Below are 17,743 nucleotides of genomic sequence, written 5' to 3' on the forward strand. Positions count from 1 at the left end.
CGACCATGCCGGGCCTACTTGACTACCATGACCAGGTAAAATGTGACAAGAGATACAATACTCGCCGGTATGTCTCCAAGAGCCACATCTACGTGACACACCCCTACAACACCCTCTTCCTCGCACTAAACCCCTCACTGTCAAGTAACAAAAGCGCAAACAACCCTCCCATAACCGGTCGAGCCTTGAAATCAATACCAGGAGGCTGCGTCCCATCGTTCGTCTGATAGAGATCGGTAAAAGGGTGGGAGTTAGGCGTATCATTCACCCACTTCGCCAAATCCCCGATAAACATATCCCTCGTCTCCTTACTCGCTACCGCAGCGCAGAAGACCTCCCAGTCGGACTTTGTGTAGTACCGATTCCGCGTATCGAGGGGTACGCCATACTTTTCCTTGATGGTGGGGTAGAAGGCGGATTGTATGTCGTAGATTTCCTGAGGTACGAGGTTGAGTCCGAGGAGGCGGTCGTTGTACAAATTGTAGAGGAGGCCATGTGTGGTTTCGTTTCCGTAGTTAAGAATAGAGTGAGGCGGGTTGTCGGCTTTGTTGATGCCCAGGTCGATCCAGCGGGTGATGTAGTCGTGGGCGATGGCGGTGTAGTTGTCTGCGTCTGCTGTTTCGCCGATGATACGCGACATTTGAGACATGGCTTCGAGGCCGATGATGCCTTTAAGTGCGAGGTTAGTTTGGTTGGAGAGTTTGCCCGCAAAGTCGTCGGTAGAAAGTTGTTCGGCTGGAAGGAGACTTTCTTCAACCAGATATTCAGTCCATTGCTTGAGGATGGGGTAGTGTTGAGTGATGTAGTCGGTGTTGCCGGATAACTGGACGTATGCGAGCATCATGAACATGTGGTTTCCGCATTCTTCCAGCGGCATGTGTTCGTCCAGACCGTCTGGGTGGCCGGTAGCGTTGGGGTAGTGTGCTCCGAGATCATGAATAGCGAACTTGTTTGGATAGTGCCCGCTTTCCTGGTTCTCGAAGTGCGGATCAAGCAACAGCTTGACTAATTCAGGGTTGGTATAGTAGAAGACTGGGGTGGCGGGGTAGATGACGTCCACAGTCTGCATGTTTCCGTTGGATGAGATTTCCTTGAGGAAGAGGTAATGTTTGTCTTGAGTCCCGACAAGCTGAGTCGCACCGAATGCCTGACGAGCAGCCAAGCTTGTCAGTACAGCGTAATCGTCTCCTGCAGCTGCTTTGGAATCGTTAGAGATCTTATCGTCGAGCTCCGTGGAGAGTCTGTTGGACTCTTGGTAGTCTTTATAGAAAAAAGAAAGGGCGGCGAGATCGTCTTGGAAGTAACTTTTCCAAAGTGACGGCACGTTGTTGAGGCCGTCAGCGCCCAGAAACTGTATAGCATCGTCTTGACATAGACCGATAGTGTACAGCTGGCTCTTCACGTCAGAACCGACAGAGCCCATATTTAGAGCGTATCCAAACACGGGCCACTCTGCGTTGATTGGTCGGAATTCGGAGTCTTCCGCGTTGTCTAGGCTTCCATCGTTGTCAAAGGCATCGCGGACTGCAGAGTCTGCGCCAGACTTATGCGTAAGACCTTCGACTGCTTCGGTGGAATAATACTGCTAATGTCAGATAATGATTCATCGCCTTTTGGTAGACTACTTACCCAGTTACCCCACTCTGCGCGGTCGTTGACCTCACTTAAGGTCTGTTGGTTTTGCTTCCTGATCTTGTGATAGCCGATACCATCGGATGTAGTACCATAACTCCACTCAGCTACAGCAGCGACATCGCCGGATGTCCATTCTATCTACTCGTCAGCTTGAGGGCATACATGAGAGGAGGGGGATGCTCACCAGCACTGATATCTGTATAGATCTGCACGTCATGTTGAGAGCCGTCTAGAGAAAAGACCTCGACGTTCATGTACGAGAAGATAAGAGACTGTCGCTTGAAGTCATAAGGAGTTATTGGTGACAGAAATGTAACTTTGAGCTGGACCGTATCGCCTGCGGTGATGGTGAAGATGCTCTTGGTCGACGTATATTCGTATGATGTCTGATTGGCGAAATCATTGTAGCCGTCGGGTTTTCCCATCCAGACAAAGGTATCGCCATCGACTTTGACCAAGCCAGTCCATCCTAGAATCTGACCACTGCTTGGTGTTAGCATGTATCCAACATATAGCGTTGAGAGGGATCTTACGTCCAGAACGATGGCCACTGGCCTGGAAGATAACCTCCATTTCCTCCATCACTACCGGCAGGGAACCACGTGCTCAAATATGGACTCTTAACGGCCAGTGGTAGGGAAGGTGGGCGAGCTGGAGTAAAGGTCGAGCTAGATTGTGCAGCAGTAGTAAGAAAGAAGGTGCACAGCACACTAAGAATGGGAAGGTACATCTTCAAGGATGCAAAATATTGATACCGGGCATGCGCGCAAACTCAGAGTAAGATGGGATACGAAGCTTATATAGACACGAAATCCCGAGTCGATCTTCCGTTGGTATCACCTCGTGCTCACTGCAGCTAGCCATGAGAGATGCAGGCACCGGTACGTAAGAACGGCCATTTCGTTTGTCGAAGGGGCCGTGATGTTTGTTGACAGCTTCATGCGTTCTACGGTCAGCACTAGCCTTGGATTTAACGTTCAAGTGACGATACAAATGTCTGGAAGAGTTACGGGCGAACCTAAACAGCATGGGTGTAGCGCCGAACTTTTTTAATATTACACCACGTGGTGAAACTTTAGTGTCACCTTACATTGTAGGCAATGAATCCATGAAGCTCAACAACAAGGCTTTTTATCGGTGGCCAAGACTCTTGGTCACTTTGGGATATGCGGTGGTTGACCGCATCCGCAGAGGCACGCCTGACGTGCATCATAAGGTTATGCTAGACTAGCTAGTCTCTGTGAGCACAAGGCTGATCAGTCCTCGAGACATGATGTTGGACTCCTGGTAATCAGTCGGCGAAATCAGGCGACCTTTTCTACTGCACTCTGAGCGTCGCAACAAGGCCTTGCCTGATTTGGTAGAGCATCCACCACCGCGCATTCAGAGGCGCTAGACAACGGTTTGCTTCTAGGACGGCAGGAGTGGCGACGTGAGTTGGCGCTGGCAGATTCACGATCCTCGTGATGCGACTGCTGCGGTGTTGATGAGCGACGAAGCACCGGTGTCCAGTAGTAGAGGGTACAAGTGACGTTGAACCACGGGTTTGGAACGAGTGGTACTTACAGTACACGAGCGCACTGCTAGCGTTGTAACCGTTTGGATAGGGAAGGAGCTAAAGCACTCGCAGCGCAGAAACATATGTGGGTGTGAGATACCCGAGAAGAGCCAGCCACGATAGCGCAACGCCGTCCGTGCTTGGAGCAAAACGTGTGGATGCGCGGAGCGTGTGGGTGTCGTACTGCGGGGAAGGCGTGCGCGGATCCGGAAAGTGCCATCAACATGCTTGCAGGTTCTGTATTTGGGGTTACCACCGGTCCAACGCGGTAGCACGAAGACCACGACTGTCTTTTGGGCAACGTTGCCACGTTGTGTACGTTTAGTTGTCAAGTACCATGTGAGCAAGACGATCATGAGACAGACAAGGCTTCTGAGTAGTGACAATACATTGCAGATAGCTCATCAAAGTATGAGGTCGTGAGAGCCGCTAATAGTCGCTTGTGGGCATGACAAATAATGGAGTCTGTGGTGGAAACCACACCCATCCGGCAGCCAAGTAAAGTACAATGCATCATGAGACCATCCATCCTTTGACCCAACCATTGATAAGAAAACGCCGGCAAGACCATGATCGTGAGTGGAATAATAGCGCAGGGTATCCAAAAGCCAACGGAAGTGACTGAATCGCAGAATGCCCAATGATAAGCGAACACCAAGTATGAGTAAGAAAAAACGCAATGCAAACCGGGTATCCAAGGCCTGTCCAACACCAAACGTAACTCGTACAAGAAAATTCATCAGCTCATGACTCCGCAACCCAAGGACGAGCCACGTGCTCGAAGCGCTGCTCGCAGTCGCGCAACAATGCGCACTCTAGGATATCATGAACATTCCAACGCTTTTCGACGTCAGTCTCAAGGCAACCCCTGACTAATGCGAGGGCATCGTCGATGTTGCTTGCTTGGGCCGACTCTGCGTTACGTATGAGATCCGCATCCCATTCGCAGTTCTTGATCTTCTCAATTGTCTTGATATCGAGGCCGTCATTGAAAGGTAGAGTCGCGGTGAGTAGAGCGAAAACAACTACGCCAAACGCCCAGATGTCCGCCGCAGGTGAGAAGACGGGCCCAGGTGTATTGAACAGCTCAGGAGCGGCATACTGTAGGCTACCGGCAATAGAAGTACTAGTCTCTGCGGGGCCTATGTTCTGGTTGTCACCGATGGAGTGTGGCTCGGGACCATCGCGCTGGTCGCTGACAATGAAGTCTGCCATGCCGAAATCACACAGGAGAAGATCACCACCGTCCTTCTCGGCGTCGGATACAGTCATGTCGAGTAGACAGTTCTCGAGCTTGATGTCGCGATGTACAACCTGGACGTCGTTGTGCAGGTAGCGCATAGCTGATGCCAGCTGATAGGCATAGCGCTTCACCAAGTGAGCCGGTAGTCCGTTCTTCTTCTGGCGGCGTGTGTCGCGGATCAAGTCGAAGAGAGTCCCGCCCTTGTTCAGCCTAGTGATGCAGAAAGTAGCATAGTCGGTAGTGTACACCCTGAGGAGGGGAAGAATGTAGGGGTGCCGTAGAAAGCGCCAGATCTCGACCTCGTGGTCGAACTGTGTCTGGATCTGTTCGTTCTCAATCTCAGACTTGTCCTGTTGCAGCCGGCGAACAATCTTAACAGCATCGATGACAGGCTTTCCGTTCTCCATGCTTGTGACCTCCTTGACGACGCTGAAACCGCCATAGCCAATCTGTTTTCCAATAATGTACTCGCTGTCATAGCCAATGCCTTGGCCTTCGTCGTCTGGCTCTGGCGCCTTGATCGGGGCTTCGGACGCCTTGTAGCGCGCCAGGAAGGAAGCAGCCGGCGACATGGACGACAGAGACCGACCGGAACGGGCAGACGATCGACGGCTGGTCCTCTTCAGACTGCCGTCTTCGCCAATCTCCGATCTCCAGCTCTTGGTCCGAGGTGGGCCGCCGCGGCGCGGAGAGGGCGAGAAGAGGGGAAACTCCATGGGGGAGGTGGCAGGCATTGGCGAGAGCATGTACTCAGACGGCGTCTCGAGGGGTGTCTGCGCTTCGTCTAGCGGCGGCGAAGCGGTAGCATCAGACGTCAAGGATGCGACTTGGTCGCGGTACTCGGAGTCGTTGGCTAGGTCGTCGACGGTGGACTGGGCGAGTGGGTATCGGGACTCCCCAACGCGGTACTGCATGTTGCGGCGCATGGTGTAGGGCATCTCCATGTAGTCCTGCTGCGAACCATCCGAGTAGCTTCCATTCTCGGGTGTGCGTGAATGCGACTGCCGTGAAGACTTGGGCACGGGCACGCCCAGGCCGACGCCTTCTCCCGTGTCGAGCCGTACTTCATTGTTGAAGCTGATGCTCGTCTTTCGTTGCCTGAATTTGGCTACAAAATCCTCGTCACTTCCGCTGCTGCCTATAGCTAGGGAGCCCTCATCGTCGGACTCGGGGCGCAAGTCGGCGCCATGGTGGTCACGCGTAGGGAAAGAGGCGCGCGAGATGTTCTGCGGTTCTGCAGCAGCGAATTCGGCGGTTAGCTGGGACTGGCCATGGTTGTGCGGGGAGTGTTTACGGGCTAGAGGCGCGAAAGATGCAAAGGTGGAAGCGACGGGTTTGTGGGGAGTCGAGGTGTCGAGTTTGAGCTTCTGGAAAGTGTGTGAGGGTTCTGAAATTGGGGCCATTAAACCGGTTCACAGTGAGAGCAAACCTCTTTTTACACCGGCGAGCGGGTGTATTAATGTGTGCGGCGATCGTGGGGTGAGTCGCGCGGCGAAGGGCGAAACCGGGAAGTAAAGTAATAAGATTATGTTCGGGCTTGGTGACAGCGGAGGGCTAGCGGAACGAGGAAATTGCACGCGCGCCGAGCCACGGTATGCCTGGGGAAATTGCTCGGGGTGGCAATTGATTGATGGATCTGGGGTGAAGTTGACTGAGGAGGAGGGCAGAAATGGGAAAGGAGGACATAGTTCTTTGTCCAGAATATTGCTTCTGGTTGCTCCGCTCGGAGCATCCCCCACGCATTTTGTTAATAGGCGGGCGTCAGCGGAGGCGCGGGCGCGAGGCACGTGAGCGGCCGTGAACCAGCCATGCAGTTATGCGCGCCTATGGGACGCGTTCCCAGGGTAATCTGCTGCTTTTGCGCATAGTGAGTGGGTGCTCGGTGAAGATTCTGGGCAGTCTAACGCAGTAGGTGTGCTGGATGATCCATGGTATAGCAGATGGCCAAGCAGCCGTCGCCGCATCGCGACGGGTAGAGGGCGAGGAGAGCGGCTACCCCGCACGGAGGCTCTGCAGAGAGCTGCGCAGCACCACGGCGTCCTTGATGAGGTTTCGCAGGCGGTGATAACAGTGACAGAGGACGTGGGGCGCGTCCGACAGATGGCCTGCATGGCGGGCCGCTAGACCGTACATGACGCCGGGCGTTGCAAAGGCGAATGAGGCAGCATGAGGGCCATAATTGTGACCTGGCCGGCGCATTGTTGGTTGTACACGTCAAACGGCCGAAACATGACGTTGCGGCCGCCGTGAAGCTCGACGCGGTTGGCTCGTCACGGCGGCCAGCAAGAGGCATTGCCCGGGGTCCCTGTCTGCATCGCTGGACCCTTCAAGCCGCGCCGACTTGACCGAGTTGACGATAGCGGAGGCAGGGAAGCTTGAAATGCGCATATACATCATCTTATAGGGTTGCTGGGATCGCGGCGATAGGGCCTTGGAAGAGCGCGAACGCCCGCGCAACTGCTCGAGAGTCGCATCGCCGCCAGAATACACACTGCTACGCGGCTCTCTGCTGTCAAATCGACGTCGTCTTCACGTGAAGCTGGCTAGCTCGACGCTTGTTGACTGACTGCATGCACGGGCGACGCTGCCGCCCGCCTAGCACACCTCCAAGTTCCATCTGCCAAGCTCGATTCAACACCCTGGGGCGGGTGACAACATCACCAAGCTCATCAACCCATCGCACCGGCCCAACCTGTCTCCCGTCGCCAGCTGCACGCATTCTTCACTGCGCCACCGCATTGTTGGCTGAACCCGCAGACCCGACACCAGCTTCACTCGGCCGGACTGCGACCGTCTGCGCCTCCAACCATGGGCGTCTCCGACCTCTGCTACCGATTCTTTTGCTGCGGCGGTCAGTCCACCCAAATATTTGCCGTGGAAGCTTACTGACACAATCCGACAGGCCGCTCAAGAGACAGCATATATGACCCAGTGTTGGCCGACAGCGAGCGGGAAGCTGTTGCCGACCTGCTGGGCTTCCTCGAGAACGTACGCTGCCCACCGCCTCTGCTCCAGCTGCGATATGCTAACTTGCGCAGCGAGCCGAGACCGACTTCTTTTCTGGCGAACCCCTCCGCGCGCTGAGTACGCTGGTATACTCGGACAACATCGATCTACAGCGGTCCGCAAGCTTGACATTTGCCGAGATAACAGAGCGAGGTACATGACCCGGCACCACGCCTACATGCAGCATCTAACACCATCCGTCTAGATGTCAGAGAGGTCGACCGAGACACCCTGGAGCCTATTCTGTTCCTGCTCCAGAACCCCGACATCGAAGTGCAGCGTGCAGCGAGTGCCGCCCTGGGCAATCTGGCGGTAAACAGTACGTTCACATCCTCCATCCTCAACGCGATGACTAACCATTGCAGCCGAGAACAAGGTAGCCATTGTCGCACTGGGAGGTCTTGCGCCATTGATCAAGCAGATGAACTCGCCCAACGTCGAGGTGCAATGTAACGCCGTCGGGTGCATCACCAACCTGGCTACACACGAAGACAACAAAGCGAAGATCGCACGCTCCGGCGCACTGCAGCCTCTCACAAGACTAGCAAAGTCCAAAGACATGCGCGTGCAGAGGAATGCCACCGGCGCGCTGCTGAACATGACACATTCAGGTACGATCCTCGCAGTGTTTCATCATGCTTTGTGCTAACGCAGTACTAGACGACAACCGACAACAGCTCGTCAACGCTGGCGCTATTCCCGTCCTCGTTCAGCTGCTATCCTCGTCCGATGTCGATGTCCAGTACTACTGCACCACAGCCCTCAGCAACATTGCTGTCGATGCAAGCAACCGCGCCAAGCTGGCACAGACTGAGGGCAGGCTGGTTGGCTCCTTGGTACACCTCATGGAGTCGTCCTCGCCCAAGGTGCAGTGCCAGGCTGCACTCGCTCTCCGTAACCTAGCATCGGACGAACGCTACCAGCTCGAAATTGTACGCGCTCGTGGTCTACCCTCCCTCCTTCGCCTGTTGCAATCATCCTACCTACCGCTTATTCTATCCGCCGTCGCATGCATACGAAACATCTCAATCCACCCTGCCAACGAATCGCCTATCATCGAAGCTGGCTTCCTCAAGCCCCTCGTAGATCTGCTCGGCTCCACCGATAACGACGAGATCCAGTGCCACGCAATCTCGACCCTGCGCAACCTCGCGGCAAGCTCAGACAAGAACAAGCAGTTAGTATTGGAGGCGGGTGCTGTGCAGAAATGCAAGTCGCTCGTGCTCAACGTGCGACTCCCGGTGCAGTCTGAGATGACGGCAGCAATTGCCGTTCTTGCCCTTAGTGAGGAGCTCAAGCCTCATCTGCTCAACCTGGGCGTCTTCGATGTGCTCATTCCACTTACCGAGTCGGAGAGCATCGAGGTTCAAGGCAACAGCGCGGCCGCTCTGGGAAACCTGTCTTCCAAGGGTAAGTCTAACTCGTCGCTACTACAATCATCGCTAACAAGTACAGTGGGTGACTACTCGATATTCATCCAGAACTGGACGGAACCCGCAGGCGGAATCCACGGTTACCTCCGCCGCTTCTTGGCAAGCGGAGACCCAACCTTCCAGCACATCGCTATCTGGACACTGCTGCAGCTACTCGAATCGGAAGACCAACAGCTAATGGAGCACATTGGCAAATCGAACGAAATCATCGACATGGTGACCGAGATCGCCGAGCGCAACATCGAATCGGACGACGAGGACAACGAAGACGGCGAGGGCGAAGTCGTCACCCTCGCACGCAGATGTCTTGAGCTGCTTGGCAAGAGCCCCAAAACTCTCGTCGAAGGATAGAGAAGAGTTGGATCGCATCTTATACCCTGTTTATCGGTTGTTCATCGCGTTGGCACTCTTGCTCGTATCCGCCATATTCCGGTTCTCTGCTAACGCGTTCATGTTACACACTGCTTTTGGGCATCTTGGAGGCTGGCGTTCAGGGAGCACAATCATCCTCAGTATCTCTAGCGAGCATTGGCGGAGCGGGCTTTTTACATACATTGGCATGCACATAACTTACCACTACTCTTACCTGAGCATTCGACGCGGACAAATTTGTAATTGATAGAGTTGGATCGGGGCTTCGGTCGTCAGGAAATGAATTAGATGATGTTCCGAGACTCGTGGCCGTTGGTGATGATATACTTGACCATGACTATGTGACAAGGCCCACTGTAAAATGAATAGTGAAAAGCGAGACCATGCGCTCATGCACCGCCAGGCCTATGCAAGAGACTAGTCGAGGCCCCTCACCTAGACATGTGACGTCGCGTTGGAGCTAACGAGTTATCGATAGCCAAAATATTTGTGACTCTCAGCGTTGCGCGAGTCACCAAACACTACCCTCTAACAACACCCGTATAACAGCAATGCCGCCAAAACTAAGAGGACGGGGAGCTAGTCGCGCTCGCGGAACTGCAAGGGGAGGAGCAGTATCAGGGCGAGCCACGACTGGCGCGAGCGAATCCACAGATGCGACCCCGCAAAGCACAGCTCCCGCAGATGCCTCGGAAGCTGCTGCTGAGCCTGTGGTCCCCAAACAAGAAGACGGCGATGCGAAACCGGTCGTTAGTGGTGATGGCGCGTCGGCTGCCATAGAGTCGCAAGCCTCTGAGGCGCCTTCAGCGACTGAATCGTATGCTCTGTTCCCACCCCTACTCTGACGGCAGTACTGATACATGGACAACAGGGCCGTCGCATCACCTCAGCCTAGCGCAGAACCAAGCACCCGCGCTCCAGTGCAAAGACTCGGCAGTCTCCAGGGCTCAGTGCCTCCTTCGCGATCCGCATCACCGTCTGTACGCGGCCGCGGCGGCACAACTCGAGGGAAGAGGGGCGTCAAAACCCCCGCCTTTACTGGACGAAGGAGCAAGGAAGAGCGAGACGCTATCGCGAAAGAATTGGCAGCCCGCGACCGGGAAAGGACAAAGGAGCAGGTTGCTGCGGAAGCTAGAAAGCAGGCGGACGCAACAAGGGCAGCAAGACGAGAAGCCAGCAAGCTGAAAAACGCCAGAGGTGGATTCAGTGGTGTTGCCAGTGGACCATTCTCCTTAGGCAGCTCCAAGGAAGGCATGTCACTCACTCTGGCGATGGTTGTACGTACTAACCTTAACCAGACAGGAAGAACAACCCGAATCGCGGATACTCTGGTTTCGGATCAGGATCAGGCTCAAGAGCGGAGCGCGTCAAGAACGAGGACGGCAGCTATGGAGGATCCGGCTCCCGATCGGGTGGAGGTGGTGGAGGTGGCGGAGGAGGAAGTGGAGGCGGTCCATCTATCAAGAGAGAAGACGGCGGTCTTGTGTCGTCTGATGAAGAAGACGAGGCTGATGTGCCGCGCAAGGACATCGACTTGATCGAAATCTCCTCGGACGAAGACGAAAGCAAACCCAAAAGCGCACCCACCTTACGCGGAGCAAGAACAGCCTTACCCGTTCGCATTGGCAGGAAAGAGCACCAGGAGCGGACATTTGGCATCAACACAGAAGCAAGCTCAGAGACTGCGGCGAAGATATTGGAGCAGGCGGAAGCGAGTGGGCAATCACTCAAAGATGCTGCATCCGAACAAACGAGCCGGAAATCCAAGAGCAAACCGAAGGACATGGAGATCACGGGTTCGCGGAAACAGTTCAAGGGCGTCTGGCACGATTCGGAAGACTCAGACGTCGTGGTCAAGACTGAACCTACTAGTGAAGACGAGAACATGGTCGATGCCGAGCAGGTGGGTCAGTCTGACGCCCCAGCTCAGCCCGCAGAGAAACAAGAACCACAGTCACCAGATGCCGAACGAAAGCCTAAACTCAGAAAGAAACCTATAGCAGAGCCAATCCTCCAAACCGATGAGGATCGCGCTGAATGGGCACGCTTCCAGTCCAACCTACGTCATATCCGAGCCGAGTTGGGTCCAGAAGAAGTACCACAGGTCGACGGGTCCGGCGATGTACCTATGGCAGACGCGGCCAGCACGGAGAAGAAGCCTACGGTGCGAGACAACAACGTATACCTGTTTCAAATACCACCCCTCATGCCCGCGGTAGAGCCACCGTCCATCAAGAAAGAAACCTCCGACCCTCAGCCCGCTCAACCGCCTGCACAGCCATCAGTCAAGCCGGATCCAAAGATCAAACTCGAGGAGGGCAGCTTCTCCGATCCCTCTGCTAGATCAAGGGAGGGCGTACGATTCGGGAGTGGGTTGGTAGGAAAGTTGCGCGTGCATGAATCTGGCCGCACGACCCTGGACTGGGGAGGCACAAGCTACGAGCTTACACCTGGACAAAAAGCCAGTTTCCTCCAGGAAGTTGCTAACCTTAGTATACGACCTGAAAGCGAGAGGACGGCGCCGGAGGACGGGGGTGATGCAACAAGTCTTGGTAGGGTGAAGGGCAAGTTCGTGGTGGTGCCAAACTGGGGGGAAATGTTAGGTTAGGGTTTGATTTGACCCAGGCGTTCATGACATGCATCTCCCGGCGCTACAGGGATCAGTCGAAGTTTATGGGTTGTACATATGTAGCTGCATCTCTCAGGACCGATCTAAAAGTCCGCCACCAAATCAGCAATACTGTTTGAGATGAAGATGAAGATTTGTACAACAGTCGGCGTTTTGCGTGTAAAAGTAACTCGCAGCATTTCGCGCCTTGCTTCAATCGGCTCTGCAAGACAACCAAGGCGCGCATGCCAAAGTTCTAGACAATAGATGTAAGGTGGGGACGACGATGGACGAGGCGTATCTAGGTCACTGCTGCGTCAACTAGTCGCTCGGCCAGGAATCCCATGGTGGCAAGGAGCGAATTCCGAATTCCCATGACCGGCCGACTCGTGCACCTGCTTCCTGCTGCAACACCTGCATCTTCGCACACTGCAAGAGTACGGACTTATCTCAGCCATTGCATGCATTAGGACCGATATAATACCCTCCGGCGTGCTTTCGGCGCCTTCCCGCGACTATCCCCAGCATTCTCCACGCGCCATCCAATCAGAGCACTGACGACGCCGATCTGCCACCATGGAAGCGGACATCCGGGAGCTATACGACAGCGATACACGGCCGACCTTTATCGTCGACTGCCAAGCTGCGACTGCCATCATCTATCATGTCAACACCGCCCTACTCACGCTTCAACATATCGCATCATCACTGCATTCACATTCCGCGCTGAGAGACTGGTGGGATCCTGCGAGTAGAGTTGCAGCACGCCATCAAAATGAGTTCCTGCATGGCCGATACAAATGGGCCAAATTTACGTGCAAGCGCTGGTTGATTGTCACCGTCATCGAGCAGCCAGCACCGAACCATGAACAACCTGGCCATCTGCAGGAGCCCGCGCAATTGGCCCGAGGGAGGCTGGCTTCACCACGTCTGCAACCAGTGCCAGACACCATCTTTACCGTCAAGATTCAGTCGCCAGAATTACGCGCACATGTCGAACATATACGAAATGTCAATTGGTCTAAGACATCGCTTGGCCCGATCAGTTCCTGGGGTTATGAGGGTAAAGTAGTCGCCATGAATAGCTCTTAGGATATTTTGCTAACTTCTTACTAGTACGTAGTCTCCCTGCTGCGCTTTGGCTAAGGCGATTTTGAGACATCTTACTATTCGTGCTAACAGCTTAACAGCTCAACGTGCTGGTCACCACACTGATGCTGGAAACTCGTCCCACGGCGCTCTTCCTTGGTCCTGAGCACACCATACTGTACAATCTCGCGTATGCCTCTGTTAGTGGCTCAAGGCATCCCGCTATCCTTGGTCAAAGTATTATTGATGCTTGGTATTTACTTCACGCGCACATACAATGGTCCAGTATCTGACTCGCTCCAGGCCTGAACTCGCGGATCCTGTTAGCGCCACGATGGCTCGCTCAGAGCGGACACGTTTCGCAGATGCTCCAGAAGAAGAGTATCATTTCATGGTTGAACGTTTTGGCTTTGTCGAGGAAGCCTTCTTTATGTGGAGCTTGGTACCCCTTGTTGGTGTTCAAATCGATGGCATGTATTCCATCGTAACTGAGGTGACGAAACAAAGGTAGGTATCCTGCGTGTTTGCTACGAACGACCGACTGATTCATCGGAATAGATTATTGGAACGACGTGTCGCTGCCCTGCTCAAAGTAGGCCAACTGACTAGCAAGGCAAGAAGCACCAAGAATTTCTGGCACAGCTTGGCCGAAGCAGTCAGGCCTTTTGAGTACGACTTTCCGGCCGCTGTTCTGTATTCACAGTGCGAGTTACACGATATGGCAGACTCCGAGATATCACCGAGAGGACCACTTAGTGAATGCACGCTCGAATGGTCTATCGGCTACAAGCCCAACCACCCGGCCATACCTCCGCGATTAGATCTAAGCAGCGACGATAGCCTAGCTAGTGCTATGCGCGATGCAGCAAGAGATGGAACCGCACTTCTTTACCAGGAAGGGGAGGGCATATTGCCGCAGACGCTGTACCATGATCTCGAGCAGCGAGGCTTCGGAGATCCTCTGAAACATTTCATTGTTGTTCCAATCAGGACCTACGACGCAACTATTGTGGGATACCTTCTGCTCGGCCTGAATACGCGGCGACCCTTTGATGACGAGTACAAGGACTGGATCAAGGTGTTTTCCAACTTGCTCGGTGCCTCTGCGGCCTCGGTAGCACTTCACGAGGAGGAAATCAGGAAACGAGAACTCCAGGAAGAACAAGCTGCGAGAGATCGAGCAGCTCTCAATGCAGAAGTTGCGAATCTCACACTGGAAGCCAGTCACGTAGCTGAAAAGCTCCGCAACTTTCACGATATCGCGGATGAAGTCGGCCTGGGGTACTTTGAGATAGATGTCAATGGGATATTGCTTCATGCTAACGTAAGGACATTTCGGTCAGGAAACTGAAAGCAACTAATCTCAAGTCAGGAAACGTACTTTGCTCAGACTGGCCACCGGAGAGACTTTCTCGAGGTCCCGGTGTCGGCTTACAAGGAGTGCGTCTTTGAGGAGGACCTAGCCATGGTGGATAGCCAGTGGAAGAGGCTTATATCTGGCGAACCGGCGACATTCGAGATACGTTGGAAGCGACCAGACCAGAGCCATCAGAGTGGAGAAGCTGGCGGCGACGTTCCCGCTGCCGACGACGTTCTCTGGACATTGTCAGCATGCATGCCTATCAAAGGCGCGAACGGCCTTGTCACAGGCATATTCGGGTGCAACACCGATATCAGTGCTCAGAAAGAAGCGACCAAATCCGTACTATTGCGATCGGAAGCAGAGCGACGTCTAGCCTCCTTTACAGAGCTTGTACCAGTGGGTTTGTATCATCTCAACCCAGACTTGACGATGAAATATTGTAACGACCAGTGGTTCCGCATTAGCGACCATCCCAAAGTACCCATTGATCAAGTAGACTGGCGAACTATTATCGATGAAGATTTGATAGAGCGTTGTGTTCATGAAGTCGAGGTCAGCAGACGCAAACAGGGACCGCATACCTTCTCAATAAATTTCAAGAAGAAGTGGGTAGGTCCCGACGGCATTGAGACACCCACTTGGGTTCTCGTCAGCGAGACGGCGTACCCCGATGGGACCGTGACGGGAACAATGACTGATGTCAGTCATATGGTATGGCTTGAGGCTATCCAGAAGAACAGAGTCGAAGAAGCTCTTGAGGCAAAAAGGCAACAGGAGAACTTCATTGATATGACGTCTCACGAAATGCGGAATCCATTGAGCGCGATGGTACAATGCGCGGACTCCATATACTCATCCCTGAACGAGATGAATGAACTCGCGAGCAGAGATACCTTGGGGTTACCCGTCATCCAGACACAACTAAAAGGCTTGATCAGCACCAGTTTAGACGCAGTCGATACGATACAAGCTTGTGCTACCCACCAGAAGCGAATTGTGGACGACATCTTAACGCTGTCAAAACTCGATTCAAAGCTGTTGGTCATCAGCCCCATGGTGCTACAACCCTCGGCTCTCCTGCACGACGCCTACAAGATGTTCAAGGACGAGGCGAACAAAGCTCGCGTGAATCTGGAAGTTAGATGTGACTCGTCCATTGCGGATTTGAACATCGACTGGGCGATACTGGACCCCAGCCGGGTTTTACAGATCCTTATCAACTTGCTCACCAACGCCATCAAGTTTACCCAAAGCCAAGAAGTGCGCAAAGTCGACGTTATCATGAGCGCATCACGCGAGGAAGAACGCATGACCGATGTGGAGTATGTGCCCCAGGAAGCCGTCAGAAAAGATTTTCTAACGCAAGCTGAATGGAACAACGCTGGCGAGCCATTTTATCTTCACTTTACTGTCAAAGATACAGGATGCGGTCTGTCCCCCGAACATAAGGCCAAACTATTCCTACGCTTTTCGCAGGCTACTCCAAAGACACATGTTCAGTATGGCGGCTCAGGCTTGGGTCTGTTCATCTCACGCGAACTCACCGAAATGCAAGGCGGAAGCATCGGCGTAGCCTCCGTTCATAACGTTGGGTCGACATTCACATTCTACATCAAATCGCGGAGGGCTAAAGATCCAAATGCCACTTCAACGACGAACGGCCATAAGAAGGTTGGCAGCCTGTCGAATCGATCCAAGGCTCAGATCATCCAGGGCGACATCAAAGACCCCGATGAAGCACTACCTACCGCCGTTCACGCGAAAGATCTGGAAAATGTGAGAGTAATCGATGATCACAAATACCACATTCTCATCGTAGAGGACAACCTCATAAACCAACGCGTCCTTTCCACCCAACTCAAAAAGTTAGGACACACCATTCGCGTCGCAAACCACGGGTTCGAGGCCCTCTCCCAAATATCTTGCACGTCTTTCTCCCCAACGCCAAGCGAAACTCCGCCTCTTCCGCTTTCCGTTGTCCTGATGGACGTTGAGATGCCTGTAATGGACGGCTTGACGTGCACAAGGCGAATACGGGAGATGGAGAAGAATGGCGAGTTAAGTGGGCATGTGCCGGTTATCGCGGTCAGTGCGAACGCGAGAAGAGAACAGATTGATATGGCGAAGGAGGCAGGCGTGGATGAGGCGATCTGTAAGCCTTTCCGCATCCCGGAGTTGGTAGCGTTGATCCGAGGACTCGTGGTTGGAGGGGAATGAGGTGGGTGGTGATGCGGCTTTAATTCTGGAATTCTACCTCCATCAATGCATATAACGAATACCCTGGAGAGTACATTGACGCCAGATGATCCAGCTTGCTTGTCTTGTCCTAGCATAGTCTGCAGATCTTTCAAGTTTTCCTCGTATGAGGTTGTTACGCAATCGCAGCACAGATCAAGCCTGCAGCGTGGCTTCAGTAGACGCGGTCACGCCGCCGATGCCATGAATATAGTTCTGTTAATGACGCAGTTCAACTACGATCAACGATTGAACCATCCTAAGGCTCTATCGAAAAGCCCCCAAATTGCTTCCAGAACATGTGCATCTAGCGGATCTTAGTTTTGTGCAAACTTCCGCCGTATAGTGAGCCGGGTGGTCTCCCCACACCTAGTGCGACTACCCTCAGACGCGTCCGAGCACGCGTCGTCCAGTCAACTAGTGGGGATCACTCGTGTAGTAACGCCATCGAGATCGCAAACCCGTACAAAGTATGTGTGAGATATGGGACCAAGTCAGGGGAAGGTGAGCATCGCATAGACGGAACAGCTCCAGACGCGTCCAACACGGTCTCACGACGCGTTCTTGGGCCAAAACATGTGCAGCTCGGCATGTGACGAGTCGAGTGGAGCCAACCAGCCATCAGCGTCAGATCATTATCAGAGAAAATCTAATCTGATCCGAGGCCGGAACGAGCACGGCCAGATGGCAGCCAATGCAAGCGTCGAGACGGGCCTCGAGGCGGGCCAATCTGGGTTTCAAATGTATTTCCAAGCCTTTGTTCAGCCGCCAAATGCAGGACTAACTAGTCGCGGAAACGGCCCTTGCATGTTATGGTGGGGAGAGTCGACTCATAGCGCGTTGCGACGCGTCTGGCACAGACGGTTTTTACGTGAAAGCTCGTGGCTGGGCGACGCGTTGGACGACGTTGACGATGATTGTCGACGACCAACAGACGAAAAGAACGCAATATGGGTGTTGTTGGAATGCGCGCACTCGATTATGTAGTTCAGGCACATTTATAGTGTAATTCAATGTTCATAAGGCACAAAAGTCATCATGATCGAAGCCGCACATGGATGAGATCATAGCGTCTTTTCGCGACGAAGGCGCGTTAGTGGCTGGCCAAAGCCGATCGCCCAGTCACGTGCTAGCGTCTTGACGCGGATTTATAGTGAAGTCGCGTCTGCTCTTCGTCTCTCTCTACACCACAACCATCATC

The 17,743-nt window shown here is 53.7% G+C and overlaps 5 protein-coding genes across 5 annotated transcripts; 3 read left to right on the plus strand and 2 right to left on the minus strand.

Moving 5' to 3' along the window:
• Positions 1-103: 103 nt before the first annotated feature.
• J4E93_002217 (uncharacterized protein) lies at positions 104-2,365 on the minus strand (the record flags this gene model as incomplete). The annotated part of the gene is made up of 4 exons (XM_049340164.1): positions 104-1,582; positions 1,630-1,769; positions 1,820-2,118; positions 2,169-2,365. 4 exons carry the CDS (start codon positions 2,363-2,365, stop codon positions 104-106), a joined length of 2,115 nt encoding a protein of 704 aa, XP_049202486.1.
• A 1,572-nt stretch (positions 2,366-3,937) lies between these two features.
• J4E93_002218 (uncharacterized protein) lies at positions 3,938-5,839 on the minus strand (the record flags this gene model as incomplete). Its single annotated transcript, XM_049340165.1, has 1 exon — positions 3,938-5,839. One exon carries the CDS (start codon positions 5,837-5,839, stop codon positions 3,938-3,940), a length of 1,902 nt encoding a protein of 633 aa, XP_049202487.1.
• Positions 5,840-7,244: 1,405 nt separating this feature from the next.
• On the plus strand, positions 7,245-9,226 carry VAC8 (Vacuolar protein 8; the record flags this gene model as incomplete). The annotated part of the gene is made up of 7 exons (XM_049340166.1): positions 7,245-7,287; positions 7,339-7,424; positions 7,475-7,595; positions 7,648-7,761; positions 7,808-8,053; positions 8,103-8,852; positions 8,898-9,226. The coding sequence occupies 7 exons, from the start codon at positions 7,245-7,247 to the stop codon at positions 9,224-9,226; spliced, it is 1,689 nt and encodes a 562-aa protein (XP_049202488.1).
• Positions 9,227-9,798: 572 nt separating this feature from the next.
• Positions 9,799-11,855, plus strand: J4E93_002220 (uncharacterized protein; the record flags this gene model as incomplete). The annotated part of the gene is made up of 3 exons (XM_049340167.1): positions 9,799-10,064; positions 10,119-10,498; positions 10,546-11,855. 3 exons carry the CDS (start codon positions 9,799-9,801, stop codon positions 11,853-11,855), a joined length of 1,956 nt encoding a protein of 651 aa, XP_049202489.1.
• Positions 11,856-12,431: 576 nt separating this feature from the next.
• J4E93_002221 (uncharacterized protein) lies at positions 12,432-16,524 on the plus strand (the record flags this gene model as incomplete). The annotated part of the gene is made up of 5 exons (XM_049340168.1): positions 12,432-12,923; positions 13,046-13,197; positions 13,248-13,451; positions 13,503-14,268; positions 14,317-16,524. The coding sequence occupies 5 exons, from the start codon at positions 12,432-12,434 to the stop codon at positions 16,522-16,524; spliced, it is 3,822 nt and encodes a 1,273-aa protein (XP_049202490.1).
• Positions 16,525-17,743: the final 1,219 nt, after the last annotated feature.

Source organism: Alternaria ventricosa (genome assembly GCF_023758065.1).
Source record: "Alternaria ventricosa strain BMP 2768 chromosome Unknown scaffold_3, whole genome shotgun sequence".
NCBI lineage: Eukaryota > Fungi > Ascomycota > Dothideomycetes > Pleosporales > Pleosporaceae > Alternaria > Alternaria ventricosa.